This window comes from Monopterus albus, unplaced genomic scaffold, assembly GCF_001952655.1.
Source record: "Monopterus albus unplaced genomic scaffold, M_albus_1.0 scaffold404.1, whole genome shotgun sequence".
Taxonomy (NCBI): Eukaryota; Metazoa; Chordata; class Actinopteri; order Synbranchiformes; family Synbranchidae; genus Monopterus; species Monopterus albus.
In genome coordinates, this window is record NW_018128284.1 from 320,362 (window position 1) to 341,112 (window position 20,751).

Genomic DNA, 20,751 nt, shown 5'->3' on the forward strand with positions numbered 1-20,751 from the left:
AGGGTGTCTCACTGAACTCACCTAGGGGTGGAACCTTTGGATAAAAAACAAGAATTTAGCTGCTTAGCCATATATGCATTAAATGCACAAGACAAGGTGACAATAGAGTCAAGCTAAGCTAATCTTATCCACATTTTCTCCCTTTTGTAGATAGAAAATTGAGCAGAATTATCTTCAATTCTTTACCGGTACAATAAGGTTAGAAGGGGGGATGTTCCCTGGTAGGGTGCTGAAGTTGACTCCAACTCTTCCCTCTTGATGGGCTGCCAGTTTAGGATCATCCTCATCATCCAGGGAGATGCGGGAAAGGGTCCCAGTGATGGTAGCTGGGTTGCAGGTGTTCACCTCCTTGAAAATGACTAGAGGGAGATGTGGGAGACACAAGAAGCCAGGAAGCCAGCAAGAGAATGGAAAATAGACATAGAATAGGGATGCAGGAGTTAGGGTAGTTGGTGAAAGGGAAAAAAGAAGCAGACGTGAAAAGATTATGGATGGGATTAAATGAATATTTGCAGTGAGAAAGAGGAATGGATATTGATTGGATTGATTTGATACAATTCATGCCAAAAAGAAGACAGCTGACAGAGAGGTAGCCAAAGGAGAGATATAATATATAAATAAGGCAGTGATATTAAAGTTTGTTTGCAGCTTTGATGTTGTTGTGAGACAGAATGCATTTCCAGGGAAATGTTTCACCTCTTAATTTGGGCTTTGCAGTAACTAAGATGGATTTTGTCTCTGCCACTGTGACCTTGCTCCATCTTTCCGCATTTGCCAGTGAGCCAGGATTTTTATTAGCTTGGAGAAAGCACCTTGGTATAAAATGCTGTGTGCTGCAAATGAAACAATGCCAAACTCTCTCACTACTGAGTTCTGTCCTATATCTTGCTCAACAGCTTAGTACTCCTATATCACTGGGAGTGTGTATTTATGTGCTTTAACATATGTGCATCAGTCTATATTTCTTCAGGAACGGCTGTATTAATTTCATAATACCATAAATAAAACAGACCGTTAAGCTACTTACAGTGGCTTTGGGTTTGCTTTCATGCATGGCTTTGGAAAAAAGCAGACGCTGAACATTTCTAAAACAACTACTCCAAAATGAACTATGACATGCTGATGAGAGAATGTTTAATAGCAACGAACATCAATCTATCATCACAAATCAAATCATCTGGAAGTTCATGCTGGGCATCATGCGCATTCTGTCACCACCAGACAAACTAATATTTTCTCTGTGGCTCTATATTCCAATCCTAGACCAAAGCATGGTGTGTTTTAAAGTGAACTGTACTCGTATGACAAAATGTCAGGCTATACGCTTGATCAAAAATTGAGACTGGATACTCTTGAGTGTGAGCCTACCAGCAAGAACACTGGCTGAGTACGGAGACTAGTATTTTCTCTGTTTCGCCAACTTGCTGATGCCAAATGATGTGAAATGACTAGATGGATTGCGGGAAATCTGACCAATCTGAACCCTTCATATCTGTGTCCAACAGTGGAGGCACATTGAATGACCTATAGACAGATCCATGTTTAATTTGCTGTACTTTCAAGCACTATGACTGTGGTGGTAGTAAAACAGAATACATAACAGTGAAAGCAGAGATGTTTGAATTAATCATGTTTAGAAGTCAATGTCTTGGAGAGGCGACATACTCTGTGTGAAAATTAAAGTTATCTATCAGTTTTAAACACAAGAATTCACCAGACAGCTGTCTGATTTCCACAGTCTGGGTGTGAAAATGCTATGTAGAGAAACTCAAAAATAACTGATTAGCTCATGATTTAAATAATCAAACTTCATGATTGCTTTCATTGTGAAAAAATGCATAATTTAATAAACCCTAAACATAAAAAAACAGAAATTTCTGACAAAAAATCCAGCTAGCAAGTCACTAGTAACTCTCAAAATACAGCAAGGTCCTAAAACTACTGTACATCTTGACACGGGGCTATAAGATGAAGGATGATTCATTAGTCTAACCATATGTAGACCACAACTGTATGCAGTAAATCTGGGGGTGTTTAGGCAGTTGCATGCTTTGCCTGTTTGGTAGCCCAGCCTTGCATGAAGTCATGGCTTTTAAGTTCTTTTGGTTTTATCATTGAAGTTTCTTGTTGGAGTAGCTTATAACAGTACAGGCCAGAAAAGACTGAAAAATGTTTTAGATTATGCAGTAGTCGCATTTGATGACTTGATTTGTTAAAGGTTTAATGTATTTTATTTGGATTTACAATTACACTGCATTAAAAAGTTTTGGCACACTTTCCCATTCAATTAAGTTGGAAAGTTGTTCTGACTGGTAGTATAAGGTCACCACAGTAATGGCAGCTTGCTTATAATTACAGCCTGGATTTGTTTATAGGAATTATTGAAGTCTATGGAAGGACCAGGCAGTGTTAACGTCAATGAGGAGCATAACTTACATGGGTGTCCTCTCTCTGCAAGGGTGGAGGGGGAAAGTGACTTCATGTTAATATTTCAAAACAACACAAACTAGACTGTGGTACATTTATATAATTTCAACAGCTATGCACACACCACCATTGTCACCAGTGAGTGAAACAGGTCTGATCACACTGAATGTTATTATCACACACAATTAAACACAGTCTCTTCCAAACATATGCTTGCTGAACACTGATTGGGCAGAATCTGTGTGGTTGATAATGCATAATAATATGTGCATGACTATATTGAGCTTTAGCACATCATTTCCTGCCATTTCATCAACATGCACTGAACTGGGGTAGGGAAGAACTCACCTGTTTGACATGCCAAGTCCACATCCTTCTCAAAATCCGTCTGAGTAAGAGAAGCAGGAAATAGCAGGAAGACAGGAAATACAATGATTGTGTGCAAGTACATTTACTGCATTAAGAGCAGAATAGATCTGATGAGTGATTGGATCATGAATGGTTAATGCTCTTTCCAGAGACTCTGTAGAAAAGGTAGGATCTGTTGCCATGGTAACATTTTACAACTCATCTAATTAGTAATACCTTCTATAAACAGGGTTGTTTTCTTTATAGCAAATTTGTCCAAAGCCAACAAAGAAAACAGAAAATTCTGTGTGAGAGCTACTTTGTTCATGATGTGCATTGGTTCACAACAGCAGATCCAAATAAAGAGATGAATGGAACACTGTGGAGTTTTGCCAGGTACATAATGCTACTGTATGCTTCATTGGTTACCTCACGGTCATCTGAATTGAAATAGGGACAGAAATTTGCACAGCAGCAAAACTATTATCTGCTGTGCCAGTTGAAGCAAAACTTTGCTGTCTTCTCTTCTTAGACTGGAAAAAAAATATAAAGTAATAATAAAAATGCCTTTACAATACAGTCATACATGTGGCCAAAACACAAACATTAACACAGCACTGATTAACTTGCACTCCGTACTCAGATTTTATGTAGATAAAGTTGGCACAAACAAAAATGAAGTTTATTTGCTTTGATTTAAAATTCACTTGAGGGATGCACTATTCCTTGGGGTAAAACAAAACAAAACAAAACAAAAACAAACAAAAAAATGAAACACTATCAAACCCATAAGGCAGATTGTTGCCTTAAGAAATGTAGCCACCACTTAAATTTTCCTAAACTTTAAGGAAAGCTCATTGCTATGCAGTTGTGGTCCTCCATTCTCTCATTGTAGGGCCTCATCCTGTCCTCTGTGGGATTCACTTACAAAAGCCTTTGTTTGGATAATAAACTACAGATCTTAGAGAGTTTGGGCATGTGAGACAGGTGAAGAGGAAAGGAGGAAATGAAAATTTGAAAAAGAGAAGCAGAGAATGTGTAAAGGTCTCAAAGGAATGGAAAAGCTCTTAGTACACAAATCACCTGCAGCACCATAAACGGGTCTCTGCTAAATGAACGAATGAGGATACGAATGAAACCACTCTCTCTTTATCTGAGTCTCTCTCTTGTCCAAACTGAGAAAAACAAATCATTTTTATTTTAACCATTAAGCACTCTCTTTTCAATAGCCTCACAGGTTAAGTACAGTGAGTCATCAACATCAACTGTTTGGTAAAAAGACCATAAATGAACACAGTCCTACTGAAGGAGCTCTGCCTGAACAAGCATAGAACATTCTGGTTGAGGCAACTGCTGAAAATAATAAAAAAGAAACAATAATATACTTTATCTATTAAAAAGACATATTATAAATAAATGTATTTGCTGGAATAAGAGTATACAGCTATTGTAATGATGCAATATGTAATTAAAATAGAAAAAAATTGACACAACTATGACTTTTTTGGTTAAATGAATTTCTTTTTTTGTATTTATTGTTTGTTTAAACTGAGAATTAGATGAGAACGTACCACTCTGACCAATGTACAGTAAAAAGGAGGCTACCACCAATAGTACAGAAAGACTGGCAACAGGGTGAACAGCTAGCCTGGCTCTGACTGAAGCCAACAAAATCTGCCTACCAGAACATCTACGGCTTACTATCATGTTTGTTTAATTTATACAAAAAATGAAGTGTAAAAACAACATTTTGTGATTTTGCAGGGGATATGTGCTAGACTAGTGGTCCCCAACCTTTTTTGTACCAGGGACTGGTTTCATGCATGAAAATTTTTCCGCGGACCGGCGGACCGGGTAGAGGCGCGGGGGTTGCAATAACAAAAACCTTTTTTAGTTCATAGTATGTCATCTGAATGCAATTACACTTTATATTAGGCAATTACAATAATTCTACACTATAATATCAACTCACCATAATGCAGAGTCAGTGGGAGCCCTGGGCTTGTTACCCTGCAACTAGAAAAAAATTCCAAGGGCTTGTCTTTTAACGCAGGGTGTTTTGTCTCAATGTGGCGAAGCATTTTTGAGGGTTCCATAGCTTCATTAGCTAATCGGTCACCGCAAATTATGGAGCTTGCATATCACCTGTTGTGATAAACCCGTAACCTGGGTAGGAATCATGGTATTTTCTTTTAAATGCAGCTTTCTTTTTGCTGGCAGTCTGTGACCCTTCTGCTATCCCATCGTTTGCTGATTCCTTCCCGAAAAAGCTCTCCAGTGAATTTTGTTTTTGGCTCATTTTTTTAAAGGGTTAGTTTGTGTCGCTGATGCGTAAAATGGCGTACCAGACTCAAGTGCGGTAGTGAGGCAAGGATGGAAACAGTCCTTTTTCAAACTAAGACTAATGAAAGAAAATAACTAATTTTAACCACAAAATTTTTTCTTTACGGTCCGATACCAAATGATCCACGGACTGGTACCGGTCCGGGTATACCGAGGGTTGAGGACCCCTGTGCTAGACTGTTTCTTGGCCTGGAGTAGAAACTTCATGAAGTATCTTCCTGGTTCCCTGGTAGCCTCACAAAGACAACAAGATTACAAAAAATCTCTGCACCAAGCCAAGGCACCCTGGTACCCTGTAAAACCCACAATATGTCATTGTGACACTTCAGTTTTTGCTTTAGAGGTACCAGCTTGCTGTTTTCCCATTTCCAGTCCATGCCCCAAGCTAAGCTAACCAACTGCTGCCAGTTGCTTAATTTTTACCAGATAGTCAGAGAGTGGGCTCAATCTTGACATCTAACTCTTTGCAAGAAACAAATAAACATATTTCTCATAATGTCAAACTGTTCCTTTAAAATATTTTTGTATTTGTTGTGGAATATTATTTTACAGATTGCACCTTCTCCCTCTATGCACTTGACTATTATTATGACTTTCTTTTCGACATACTGGTTGGCTGCCAATGTGGTTGTATGTGTGGTTATGATTATGAGCATCGCTGTGCGCATTGTTCAGGATGGCATTATGCTCATGTGCATGGCTGAGGGCGTGGATGTGGTCTAGCCCAGGGCCTTGGTTGCTGCGGGGTAGACTGTGGTAACAGCCTTGTTGGCATGTATGGTGGAAATGGCTGCAGATGGCAACCCAACAGGCACAAGGATGTGCCATAATGCAGAGAGCCACACCGCTGCCCGGGGGACATCACATTAGGATTCTTCTGATATTATAAGAGAAATGAATTGAAAACATGAAAACTTCCTCCCACTGTCCAAAGACGTGCAGCATAGGTTGATTGGCGTCTCTAAATTGTCCGTAGGAGTGATTGTGTGTGTGAGTGGTTGTTAGTCTGCGTGTTGGTCCTGTGATGGACTGGCGACCTGTCCAGGGTGTACCCCGCCTTTTGCACACAGCCGGCTGGGATTGGTTCCAGACCCCTGTGACCCCGTTTGGGACTAAGCAGTATAGAAAATGGATGGATGGATGGATGGAAGTTGAAATGTTAGAGTACAAAGAAGCAGTGTTGGAGAGGAGAGCACTGAGATTTAATCACAGATGACATCATTTTTCTAAAGATGTCTTTGATTCAACTTTGATTCTTATGATGTTTCTAAATACCAAGGGTTTAACAGTGTAATGTGATTTCTCATGAACACAGCAGGAACACCTGAGAGGATGGTTGTTTGCTGTTCATATGATGCTGGTGGCAGCCTCAATAAATTATCCATCGCAATTAATGTTCTCAGGGGTATTCATGCAATTTGTTTGTGCATACTGTGTGTGATTTCTTCCAAGTTGTACATATTCAGACAAGAAACCTGCAGCAAAGAAGGTTTATCAGCTGTCTTTCTTATGTGCAATAGCTGCCACTGCAACCAGCTGACACTGTGAGCTGGGCCTGTGATAATAATACATTTAACCAAAAATTAAGCAAAGTTAGACTGTAGATACTTCTCTCACTTATAAAAACAGAGACAGAGAATGGGTCATAACTGGTTCCATGAACAGAATGATGGCTACTGCAAACAGGTCAGAGGAGAAATAACGAGAACAGAGATGTTAGACTTGCTCATGCTCTAATAGTAGTAATGTGACTGTAATGACATTGGAATGGCAGTTCAAGTCTATATGATTTATTACACTATTAGCCACATACATAACACACACACTGTAACCTTACCAGAGCTCTTCAAATAAAGATGTAGTTTAGAAGTTTAGGTTAAAAGTAAAATAATGTTCTCAAGTGTCTGTTATGCTGATTCATGAAAAGCAGAAGAAAAACAAAATTTCTGGATAACTGAAGTAAGTGCAGTTCAATCAAAAAGAATGTGAAAAATGCAATATTAATTTTAGCAGAATATTGTTTCAGAAATGGTATGTGTCTTCTTATGGCTCTATCGGAAGTTAGTTTCAGGCTGGGAGTAAAACTGCATTTCTGTGAGGAATGAAACCAAATATTTTTGTAAAATATAATGTGAAAATGCATAGACAATAATGAATTCATGTTAAGGAAATAGGAAAGCCAGGTATGAGCATGAACACTTCAGTCATGGCAATCATGCTTCTTTGTATTGGGCTTGAAGCCTCCAGCTTGGTTAATGTTAGTCTGAGGCTAATGGATTGCAACGTGAAATGAAATGGAATGCTATTCACCATGATCTGCACCTGTCCATTCTTGCAGGAGTCTGGTGAGTTTTCGCTGTCATCTTTACATCCCCCCATTCGACAGCGAACTGCATCCTGCACCTGAAAGAAGGGGAATAAGGGATGGGGACAGGGAGGATGAACACAGAGAGAAAAAGTGGGAAAGAATGTTGAGAGGGAGGAGGGAGTGATGCAAAGAAAAGACGTTAGTGGAGAAACTTTTAAGTTAATTTGCTACATGCTGGAGAATGGTGAACTCACTCCTCAGACATATTATATAATTCACTATATCACTGAAATGACAGCTAGTTGGTGAAAATGAAATTATGAATAACTGGCAAAGTAAATGAAAATGCCATTTTCTTCAAAAAGTAGCTCACCTTGTAGCTTACACTCAGTAACAGTCAGTGGAGTGGTATATAAAGCAACCAGCAGTACCTCAAAGTGGTCTGTTTGAGCCTTGTGAGATCAGTGGTGCAAGGGCCTAATTAAAACCAACAGCACAGTATAGAGTTGCTCTAAACCCTGTGCCTTTCCAGTGACATATTGCTTTTCTTTATCCTCCCACATGTAGTATCTACACACAACCTACTGTCAAAGGACCAGTTTTTGTACCACAGCTCAAATCAAATACAGATCCCTGTGCATTATGTTTGACATCCAACTCCAACATTCTTCCCCCCCCCCCATCAGGCTTTGTACTATGGATGTCCTGGTTGCTTGCTGAGGAGCAGCATAAATTCTCAGTGTTACTGCTGTCAAATCCCATAAGAACCTCATGGATGGAAACAAGAGTGCTCCTGGTAGAAATATTGCATGAGCGGAGGAGGGCATCTTCACCTTTGCTGGGTGGTATTATCTATACCTGTGTGTGTTGCTACAAATGGAGTGGATTGCATCCATGTCTGATTAATACTGCATGAGTTACATTATTGCCTCTATTGTTTTGTTTTAGCAGCATTGAGTGTGGTAACTGTTGTTGGGTAAAAACTATTCTTGACTCTATAGCAGTCCTTGATTTGATTACTCTGAACTGTCTACCTGACGGCAGCAATTCAAAGAGTGAACGTCCAGGGTATGAAGGGTCCATAATGATGTTCTGAGCTTTTTTGAGGCAGTGGGAACTGTGCAGTTCTTCCAGAGTGAGGAGAAGGCAGCCGATGATCTCCTGGGCCATATTAATGACCCTCTGGAGCGCTTTCCTCTGAGCCACTGTGCTGCTGCTGCCGCTGTACCATACATATAGTATGTAAGGATGATCTCAATGGAGCACCAATAGAAGGACACCAGCAGTCTCTGGGAGATGTTGTTCTTCCTGAGCACCCATAGGAAGTACAGTCTCTGCTGGGCCTTTTTAAGCAGTCCAGAGGTATTCACATCCCAGGTCAGATCCTTCTTAATGTGGACTCCCAGAAAGCAGAAGGACGGCACCCTCTCCACACGGTCCCCGCTGATATATAGTGGCAAGATGTCGGTTTTCGTCCTCCTGAAGTCGACAATGACCTCCTTAGTCTTTGACGTATTAAGGAGCAGATCGTTCTCAGCTGATTGTTCTCTCTGCATCACACTATCAGCCTCTCCACCTCATCCCTGTAGGCAGTCTCATTCCCCCCAGAGATAAGCCTCACCACCGTGGTGTCATCAACAAATTTTACAATGTGTTGCCATGGTAGGCAGGGGTGCAGTAGTGGGTATACAGGGTGTAGAGCAGGATACTCAGCACACAGCCTTGTGGGAACCCAGTGCTGAGGTTGAGAGCCATGGATGTGTGTGGACCCAACTCTTACCCTCTGGCTGCATCCAGACAGGAAGCTCTTAATCCATGTGCAGGTGGGATAAAGAATTCCCAGGTCCACCAGCTTGTCCACCAGTTTGTGGGGGAGGATGGTGTTCAATGCAGAGCTATAATCCACAAATAGCAACCGTGCATAGCTCTCCTGATGCTCCAAGTGGCACAGCACAGAGTGGAGGGCTGTGGCTACAGTGTCCTTTGTGGATCTATTTGCCCTGTATGCAAACTGGTGTGGGTCAGATGTTGGTGGGAGGAATGACATTATGTGTCCCCATATCAGTTTCTCAAAACACTTCATCACCACTGGAGTGAGTGCAACTGGCCAGTAGTCATTGAGGCTGGTTATGTTGGATTTCTTAGGCAGGGGAACTATGACAGAGGACTTCAGGCAGGGCAGGACAGTGGACTGGGCCAGAGACTGGTTGAAGATCCTGGTAAAGACTCAAGCCAGCTGGTCGGCACAGTCCTCCAACACACGTCCGGGGATGCCATCCGGTCCAGCAGCCTTCCTTGGGTTTACAGCCCGCAGCGTGCACCTCACTTTATATTCCCTTACTGTGAGGGTGGGGCCACTGTGGGCCGCAGGGTGAAGTTTGGTTGTCTGGTTGCTGCCCCTCAAAGTGGGCAAAAAAGAGGTTCGGCTCCTTTGCCAGCAAGGCATTACCTTCAGCTGCACTGAGATTATTCCTGTGGTTGGTAAGATGCTGGACTCCCTGCCACACTTGCCTGCTGTTGTTGATGTCCAGATGGTCATCAATTCTCTTCCTGTAGTCCAAACTGACCTTTCTGATGCCTCTCTTCAGGTTAGCTCGGGTGGCACTGTAGAGAGCCCTGTCGTCTGCCCTGAAGGGAGCGTTCCTCTCTCTCAATAGCTGCTTGACTTCCCAGTTCATCCAGGGCTTCTGGTTGGGGTAGACCCTGATGCATTTGTCCATGGTAACAGTGTCTTTGTAGTTCTTAATATAACACAGGACACTGTCTGTGAACACCTCCAGGTCTGGATGTTCAAAAATGTCCCAGTTGATCCTATCAAAACAGTCCTGTAGCTGCTGAGAGGCACCATTAGGCCAGGTTTTTACAGTCCTTGTGATGGTAGGACCAGTTTTCCTGAGGGGGGCATATGTACAGTATTGTTCAAAATAATAGCAGCACAATGTGACTAACCAGAATAATCCAGGTTTTTAGTATATTTTTTATTGCTGCATGGCAAACAAGTTACCAGTAGGTGCAGTAGATTCTCAGAAAGCAAACAAGACCCAGCATTCATGATATGCACGCTCTTAAGGCTGTGAAATTGGGCAATTAGTTGAAAGGGGTGTGTTCAAAAAAATAGCAGTGTCTGCCGTTGACTGTACAAACACAAAACTATGTTGTACAAACGTTTTTGTTTCTAGGATTTAGCAATCCTGTGAATCACTAAACTAATATTTAGTTGTATGACCACAGTTTGTTATAACTGCTTCACATCTGTGTGGCATGGAGTCAACCAACTTGTGGCACCTTTCAGCTGTTATTACACTCCATGATTCTTTAACAACATTCCACAATTCATTTACATTTCTTGGTTTTGCTTCAGAAACAGCATTTTTGATATCACCCCACAAGTTCTCGATTGGATTAAGGTCCGGGGATTGGGCTGGCCACTCCATAACATTAATTTTGTTGGTTTGGAACCAACACTTTGCTCGTTTACTAGTGTGTTTGGGGTCATTGTCTTGTTGAAACAACCATTTCAAGGGCATGTCCTCTTCAGCATAAGGCAACATGACCTCTTCAAGTATTTTGACATATGCAAACTGATCCATGATCCCTGGTATGCGATAAATAGGCCCAACACCATAGTAGGAGAAACATGCCCATATCATGATGCTTGCACCACCATGCTTCACTGTCTTCACTGTGGCTTGAATTCAGAGTTTGGGGGTCATCTCACAAACTGTCTGTGGCCCTTGGACCCAAAAAGAACAATTTTACTCTCATCAGTCCACAAAATGTTCCTCCATTTGGGGAGTATGTTTTTTAAATCTGCATGATTGAAGTCCCCTGCTAGGATGTGCACAGCATCAGGATATCTGATCTGCTAACTGCTAATACTGCCATATAAATGTCCGATAGCCGAGTTAGCATTATCATCAGGTGGTATGTACAAATTTGTTATGAAGACCACATTGTAGGGCCTGCATTTGGCATTCACATACTCCAAGTCTAGGGAGCAGTGACTGTCTACAGTCACTGTGTTCATACACCAGTTGTTATTGATGTAAATACATAGCCCCCTCCTCTGCTCTTACTGGAGTCCCTTGTGCTATCATGGCGCTGTACTATGCTAACTCGATAGCAGAGTGGATGAAGCCAGGTCTCTGTGATCAGCAGAATGCAACTGTCCTTCATCATGTAATTGGTTGCAACCTGTAGCCTCAAATCATCCATCTTACTAACAAGTGGCCTATGTGGCTGCCTTTGTAGCCTAGGTAATGCTCCAGCCCTGCAGCCTTGCTTCCGCTTCCTCTCCCTGCAGCGCCTTCGCGTCTTTTCCGTGGGGATGGTAAACCACGGAGAACCAGGGCTCCTCCCTATGTCCACTGGTATCCTGTGCGAGCGGAGAAACTCAGATGTAACTCTCTGCTCGTAGAAAGCTCCTATCTTCAGGAGATCATGCCGACTGTAGATTTAGTTCACCCAGCAAAATGTACATAGTATGAAAAACAATACGTACACAAAGCAAAACACCGACTGAAGGAGCACTGAGCCACTGCAACAGTGTGCGCTGCCATCTTGCTCCATATCCAACACATCTGTAACTTTTTTGTTGATTATCATTATAATTTCAACTCATAGTAGATCCAGGATTATAACCAGATGGTAGTGTATACTGTTATATATTGAATATATACTGTATATAATGTGTTTTATGTATAATTTTGACCATATGGAGAGCTCTGCATTTGTCCAGCTAGACTGTCTGTTTTTCATTCAAGATTGACAATGTTGATAACTATTATAATTAGACCACTTGAGTTATTATCTGGTTTTCCAAGCTTTCCTCTTTAGTCACCTGTGGAGAGCAGTGACTACAGGAATACTATGGGGTCCCTGAGGTACCTTGTCTTTGGGATGCTCCATTTTGCTTTCTTTCTCTGGCTCCATACTTCCCATCATCTCCTCCTTCTCATTTTGCTCTTTGTCTGTTTACTCCTTTTGCTCAACCATCTGAAGTAAAATTAATCATTCTCACATCCACACTACATTTAGGTTTCTCAGAGTGAGGACAGTATTATATAAAAAAACACTGAAAGTCAGACTCACACAAACAAACCAGCATTTGTAGATGAATATACAGGGTGATTAGGTCAGCTGGCACGTTGCCTCAGCTACTGTAATAGTTAATAATAATAATTCCAGGTGTCAGGGACCAAGCAGTAAAGCAAAAGACACAGCTTTTAAAGTTCAAAACAATGGGCTTTTTATTAACCCAAAAGTAAGGATAAATACAAACAACATCAATATCAACTAATCTGGACACTAAAAAAGGTCAACAGAATATAAGGAAACTCAAAATACAGCAAACGGGACTGTCTGATACCTCAACAAAAACCAACTGACCTAATAAAAAAAGAAAGTCACTTTCGGCTTTTCCCGTTTAGGGGTCCCGACAGTGAATCGTCACACTGACAACTTGTATGCTGACATTTAGCACATGTTTTACGCCAGATGCCCTTCCTGACGCAACCCTGGCCGCAGCAGCGAGAGCACTGCGCCTTAACCACTAGCCTACCAGGGATGGCAACTGATCTAACAAGACACTACCAAAATAATCAACTAATAAACACTAATCACACAGTCTGCTCACAACTAAATATTTCCTTTAAAAGTGAAGAAATTACCATAACTTGACAAATAAAGTTTTAACATAAACTACCAACAAATAAATAATACATTTCTCCCAAACTCCCCCCTTCCTTGTATTGGGCACTTGGTGTAGTCCAGGCCTAGTGGGAGGTATTTAAACCTGCTGTTTCCTCAGTCCAATCTTTTGGCTGAACCACCCCCATCCATAGACCAGGTAACATGGTAACTCAATTTTTTTTTTTTTACACATATTAACAATACAAAATTAATTAAATCTGCCTACTTTTAGTGATGGCTGATCGAGGCTTTGTTGAAGCAGTATTCACAAAAGTGGTTCATTACTCAAGGCTTCAAGACACAGTGCTTGAGTAGGAAATCTAGTGGTCAATAAAATAAAGTGCAATCATGACGTGTCATCGGTTCATTGATTGTTTGGGATTTGATTCGCCATGCATATTCTTGTTCCACTACACTACATGGTTGTATGATTTCAGGCTGACACAGTAAAATACAAAAAAAACATGAACTCATGTTGAAGACCATATTTCTTATTTGGCATGTCTGATTTTAACCCCATATACCCTTCACTTATATTTTGTGTTATGAAACATTTAAATGGTGCTGCTACATTCATGAGATGTGCTCTACAAATTCAGACAGATGTCATTTTCACATGGGACTGGTGCAAACAGAATATATTATGGGCTTTGGCAAGTATGTTTTGGGGTTCATTGGTAAAGAGGTTCATGGGTATGTGGGTAAAGAGGGTGTGCATGAAGAACAGGGCAGTGGGTGTAACTTTTACTATCTAGCTAGATAGTTACTCTATTCTCTCTCTCTCTCTCTCTCTCTCTCATTCTCTCTCTCTCTCTCTATATATATATCTTATCTATATGTAATATATCTATATATTTATATCTAGATCTAGTGGTATCTAACCATGTAACTCATTTATCTATTTCTCTGTGTAACTTACTATCTAGCGGTCTATTAATCTGTCTCTCTCTATCTACAGTGATTCTCCAGTAACTGTTACTATCTAGCTAGATAGTTACTCTATTCTCTCTCTCTCTCTCTCTCTCTCTCATTCTCTCTCTCTCTCTCTATATATATATCTTATCTATATGTAATATATCTATATATTTATATCTAGATCTAGTGGTATCTAACCATGTAACTCATTTATCTATTTCTCTGTGTAACTTACTATCTAGCGGTCTATTAATCTGTCTCTCTCTATCTACAGTGATTCTCCACTAAATACACAATCTGCTACACTACCAACTCTCAAAGCAACTAACAGCGACAAACCAACCTGCTCTGCAAAGAAAAATTCAATTGAACGCTGCTAAATAGGGATATCCCGCAAAGTGATTCACATGACAATCAGCTGATTTGTATGACGTCTGAGGCACTCAACTGCTTCAAACGTTACTCAAGTGCTTCAAACGTCACAGATCTAGTGGTATCTAACCATGTAACTCATTTATCTATTTCTCTGTGTAACTTACTATCTAGCGGTCTATTAATCTGTCTCTCTCTATCTACAGTGATTCTCCACTAAATACACAATCTGCTACACTACCAACTCTCAAAGCAACTAACAGCGACAAACCAACCTGCTCTGCAAAGAAAAATTCAATTGAACGCTGCTAAATAGGGATATCCCGCAAAGTGATTCACATGACAATCAGCTGATTTGTATGACGTCTGAGGCACTCAACTGCTTCAAACGTTACTCAAGTGCTTCAAACGTCACTAGTGACGTGGCCAACACATGCCTCAGCACAGTGGTTGATACAATTACTTCTTGAGCTACTGTGCATGTGTCGGAGCCTCAGGTGTCATCACTACCTGCTCATTGATCAGTTGTGTATGTCTAATATCAAACAATACCTAACCTTTACCTATAACCTAAACTACACACATGAACAAAAAAAACAAAGAAATTACCCAACCAAGTCCATTGCTGGTGGTGGTTTTGGCCCTCACATGGTGAAGGCCTAAACTGAGGCCTTCACACCAGGAAAATACTTTCTGTTAGGTATTTTTTAGTCAGATAGATATTGGTTAGATACTTGTTGTATTAGAAATGTTTAGTGGAGACAGGATGTCTAGTTTAAACGCTTAGTCATTGTCATGAGATTTTAGCAGGGTGTACGTGGGCAAGGATAACTAGATAGAAAAGTTTGATTGTCAGCAGGCAGGATGATTGTTATTATTATGATATGTTTAGCCGTAATCTTAATCATAATATCGTCCTAGGCTTAATGTCCGGACATGTCCCTGAATGTCCTGTATGTTCTTAGATACACACCACTTAATCAACACTCACACACATTGATTTTCTCCATGTTTTGACTACTGCTACGGTCAGCTGTAAAGCTGGCATATCAGGTGACATCACGGTTTGACGTGCCTGTGTAGAATGAGGTTAGCCCAAACCAGATATAATGTACAGGCCTGTTGGGTTCGGGGTCTTTCATTCTTCATCTGCCTGCGCGCAGTATTGGAGGTGGAAGATACCTGGACGTGTAATGTTAATTTTGCCTGTGATCCTTTGAATAAACCAGCACGGTTTTTTGTATCCAAGTGGACTGCCTCGTCTCTCTGAGTTCCTGGTTAAGAGAACTGGGAAAAATAGCTTTCACTGCGTTTATTTTCAATCAAAAGTATTCATGTAAAAATATGTTTATTTGGAAAAAAAAGTGGGGTGAGTGCAAAGTTAACATGACCCACAGAAATCACATTTATGAGAAGTATAGAAAGTCACTTTCGGCTTTTCTCGTTTAGGGGTCGCCACAGCGAATCGTCACACTGACGACTTGCATACTGACATTTGGCACATGTTTTACGCCGGATGCCCTTTCTGACGCGACCCTGATTCGAACCCAGGTCACAGTGGGGAGAGCGCTGCGCCTTAACCACTAGCCTACCAGGGATGGCTGTTTATGAGAAGCATACCTAAATAAACCAGAATTATCCTTTAACTAAATCCCTCCCTCACTGTTTCTCACAGCAGAAGTTCTTCACATCTCCCCCTTGCTTTCTTCTCCTGCTGCCTCCTAATCACAACAGCTTTAATGTCACAGATGTTCATTGGTTGCCTCTCCTCAACTGACCTCAGCCACCTGTGCCACAGAGGCCCTTTCATTCACAATGTGGCAGGTGCTGTCGAAAAATGCTACACAACAATATGCTCTCTAGCTTGTTTTGTATTTGTAGTTTACTTCACATATTATCATACTTCGTACTGCCTTCTCTCTTTTGCACTGCAATACATTCTCGTCCTTGTTCCCCTCCTCCCCTTTTCCGCCAACATGACACTCCCCTCTGCTTGTTGTTCTGTAGCTATGATGAATAGCTCAGTCTCTAGCAGGGGATTTTCATACATTTACAATAAATAATTCCTATATTTACTGATCCCTGCCTCTTTTGTGATATTGATTTAATGCCAACTAAGCAGTTTGAGCATTGAAAAATTCACTTACAGTAGGCACCGCATCAATACCATAATGATCTCTTCATTATAGGCAAGGCTGTATGTGGTATACATGTATCAGCAACAAAAGCTATATCTACAGTTATGGAAAACTGATGACATTGTAAATCTAATAATTGTAGCTAGTGTAACTGTGAGTTACCCCATAGCAATTTGAGTGTGTGTGTGTGTGTGTCAGTGTGTGTAAATGTCTGTCTCAAGGGCATGAATACATGTATGTGGATAATGAGTTTATAATTCAGCACCCTGGAGGCACAGTAAAGCCTGTGGAAAATATGCACTAAGGGGTATTAGTTTGGGACTTATTGTTTTATTCCGTACAGCATCTTAGTAAGGTCCTTAAAGCAGCTTTGGATCAGATGGACAATACGGCATTATCATACTGCATTATGAGAAGCACTCAACCTGTGGACTTCACAAATCTGCTTAGCAGGAGGAGGCATCTGGACTCACCTCTCGGCGCATGGCACAGTGGACGGTGATGATGACGAAACCTTGCACAGAGTCAAAAACGGCAAAGAGGACCTGGAGGAGACAAGTCACATCTGACTGTAAGCTGTTGCATGTTGGAAAATTTTTGCAGTGATTGCCAAACATTTAAAACTATATCAACCCAGCATAGCAATTTATTTTATACCCACCATGCCTCCATTTAGACACAGGATTACTGTATATCAACTATTAAGTTTAAGAATAGTCTCAGTCATGAAAGAAGTGAACTACATAATGTTGCTGTGCAGATTTGCTGATCTTAATCCTGCTGTGGGTTTATTGCCTTTTGTCTGTTTTGAATTGTTTTAAATGTAATAACAATATAAGAATTTAGTTAATGTAAAGTGCTTTGAAAGTGTCTAAAACTATGGGCACCACTGAATTACTACATACAGTACAGTATATCCTGTATTAATGTAATACTGTTGTGAAATGACTCAGTAATCATGAGAGAAACACTGACATAGGAATGAAATGAGTCAGCTGAGCCATGTTTATTTATAATAGGTCATCACAGTGATCACTGTGAATTATTCAGAAGGTTGTTCTTTAAAATAATATTTTCACATTTGTCCTTAATCAGTTTGTCATCATTTTGTCTTCATGGGCAAATGTGATAAAATGTCAGCGCTCTCTCTTTGCAACATTTTAAAACTGCTTTCTCATGATAATGGGTCTGTTAGCCTCACTGTGTGAACATCTGCTGGTGTTATGAGACACATCACCTGGAAAAGCGTGGAGTGCCGGTCGGTTATGGCCAGCACTGCTGACATCCAGGTTAATGCTAACAGAGGAAGAACGACACAGGAGCTCCACAGAGATGCCCTGTGGGAGAAAAAGAAGGAGGCAGGTGGGGGAGAAGGAACAAAGGGTTCAGCCTCAAACCAGACAGAACTGCTCTGTTAAGTCACACAAGTCCACCTCTCTTTCTCTCACACACCCACACGCACACACACCAGTCATAGGTTCAGTGGTGGGCAATTGTGAAGTTGATTGGCACATAGAGGTTTGCAGTAGACTTAATATTCCATCTGAGAATTGGAAGATGGTGTGTAATCATGTAGATAGTTAAGAGACAATTGCTCACAATTACATGGTAGATGCACAGAAAGTACCATGCCTGGCAGGCTGTGAGATGATGGGTAGAGGCCCGAGGGGGTTGGGGGGGGGGGGGGCAGGCTATTGACGAGCAATGACACTGGGGCTGCTAAGGAGTAATTGTGTGTGTGTGCATCTATGTCTTTAACTCTACGGAGCACACACCAATTTGAAATGTTCATGCTATTTGAGCACATATTCATGGTTATATAACCATGAGTCTGACAGATGGACAGATCTGTGAAACTACACTGACAAATATGCACGCCAATGTAGACGTGCATGGCCAAAGATGATTTAAAGAGGCTAAAGAACAATAAATCCAAAACTATGCTGTCCTGTCCTCTTGTTAATGTGTTAACTTTCCAGTCATTGTGCACTGTAGCTTCTAACCAGATAATACACTTCAATAACAATAAAAACAGCAACGAACATACACTCACCAGCCACTTTATTAGGTACACCTGTACAACTGTACACTTAAATGCAATATTTCCACCTTAACATCTGTGTTTATGAAGGTCAAAATATTATGCTTTTTGGTGAAATTGTCATAAATGTATAAATTCAATTATATATTTATTATTAAGGTCATAGTTAAAAGTGCTGTTGCACTGGACTGCATTATATTTGGAGGTGTTCCTAATATTCGGACCCTCTCATATATGTCGCTGGGGAGTACAAAAATATAGTCCAGTACAACACCACATTTAACTATGAAAGTGCTACAAAGCCATTTGGGAGAAAAAAAATATGTCGCAATTTCCATCCATCCATCCATTTTCCTCCGCTTATCCGGAACCGGGTCGCGGGGGCAGTAGTCTAAGCAAAGATGTCCAGACTTCCCTCTCTCCAGACACTTCCTCCAGCTCCTCCGGGGGAATGACGAGGCGTTCCCAGGCCAGCTGAGAGACATAGTTCCTCCATCGTGTCCTGGGTCTTCCCCGGGGCCTCCTCCCGGTGGGACATGCCCGGAACACCTTCCTAGGAAGGCGCCCAGGAGGCATCCGAAACAGATGCCCGAGTCACCTCAGCTGGCTCCTCAGCGGTTCTACTCTGAGCTCCTCCCGGTTGACCGAGCTCCTCACCCTATCTCTAAGGGTGCGCCCGGCCGCCCTGCGGAGAAAGCTCATTTCGGCCGCCTGTATCCGGGATCCTACACTACACAGCAGAAAAATATAATGGTGAAATGTGGCTTTACAGTAATTTATTGCAGAACATTTATCTAAAGTATATTTTTTTAGTATATTACTTGTGTGGTGTGGAAGAGAATTATTTATGTAGAGATACTGCTTGCAAACCAATGATGTAAGATGATGTCATGGGGTAGGACTGGATAAGTCTGACTTCTTCCTACTCCATTCAAGCATGTATTAGGTATAAGCAAATTGATATTGGATTAGCATTTGTTGGATATGTGTAAAATTATGTGTGTTGACATATCAACTGTCTTTACATGCTTGAAAGAATAAATCAAATCAAATCACATCTCCCGTTCCATCCTTCCCTCACTCGTGAACAAGACCCCAATTCTCGCAATTTCCAAATAGTGGTTATTTCATCCTACAAAAAAAAAATCCCAAGTAATGATCTTGAAAGCTGTACTTTAAGTAAAAATTGACCAGGTTTACCATGTGATACTGCTACAGTGAATGAAGCAGTGTGTGTACTACTACAACATTTACTGTGTGTACTACTACAAAATTTAAGCTATATTCAGCAGAGCCTGATTGATTTTGGTTTTACAATGAGGAATACTGTAAGCTGATTATTTGAATGACTTTTCAACCAGATAATAAACACAGCAAGCAGCAGGAAGAAGTGGAGTAATGTGACTATAAATTGCCATGTCTAATAACAAAATCTAGACGTATTCAGGGAAGATTTAGGCTGATGTGAGATCAGGAAAGCTGCATGAACACAAGTATTTAATGACCCAGTGTGCTCCCAGTGACACACACAAAAAAAATCTTGTGACTGCAAATAGGCTATCTCATTCCATTACCCCAATCACTGCATCTAATCATGCAACAACACAACTACGATCAGAGTTTCTGCTTCAAATAAAGTGCTTTTCCAAGTTGTTATGAAAGATTTTCACCAGGGCAGGATTTGCACAAGATTGTTTCCAACAGTAAAACAGCAGCAAGGTCTTTAATTCAGAGATGGGCTGCACTGAAAATTAAACCATACTAAGAGAGAAAAATTAAGTTTTAAAAATTAAATTGGTATAGATCTTGTTCTTGTTACAGTGCCTGCTCATTATAGTCTGACCTAGGCACGCCAAATCACAAGCCACTCTTTACTGACCTACAATGTAAAGTATGGCAGTACAAAGTGATGAATTACTGAAATAACAAATGTTTGTCTTTCTAGAAAACTACAGTACAATGGATATTTACATCTGTTTTTGAACTTTTTTTTACTTACCTATTACAAAGATTTCATAGTTTTAGTATAATTGTACTGTAGCACCTAACAGTCAATGTTCTTTATACAGTGCCTTGCGAAAGTATTCGGCCCCCTTAAACTTTGCGACCTTTTGCCACATTTCAGGCTTCAAACATAAAGATATAAAACTGTAAGTTGTTGTGAAGAA

At 40.8% G+C, this 20,751-nt stretch overlaps 1 protein-coding gene across 1 annotated transcript in view; it reads right to left on the reverse strand.

Moving 5' to 3' along the window:
- adgrb2 (adhesion G protein-coupled receptor B2) overlaps positions 1 to 20,751 on the reverse strand; it is a 230,056-nt gene that overhangs the window by 809 nt on the left and 208,496 nt on the right. Inside the window, exons 25-31 of the mRNA XM_020586396.1 lie at positions 17,780 to 17,879; positions 17,016 to 17,087; positions 7,429 to 7,521; positions 2,776 to 2,815; positions 2,437 to 2,451; positions 187 to 359; positions 1 to 34 (exon numbers count right to left, since the gene is read on the reverse strand). Of these exons, the coding sequence (XP_020442052.1) occupies positions 1 to 34; positions 187 to 359; positions 2,437 to 2,451; positions 2,776 to 2,815; positions 7,429 to 7,521; positions 17,016 to 17,087; positions 17,780 to 17,879 (527 nt within the window). The remainder of the gene's footprint in view (positions 35 to 186; positions 360 to 2,436; positions 2,452 to 2,775; positions 2,816 to 7,428; positions 7,522 to 17,015; positions 17,088 to 17,779; positions 17,880 to 20,751) is intronic.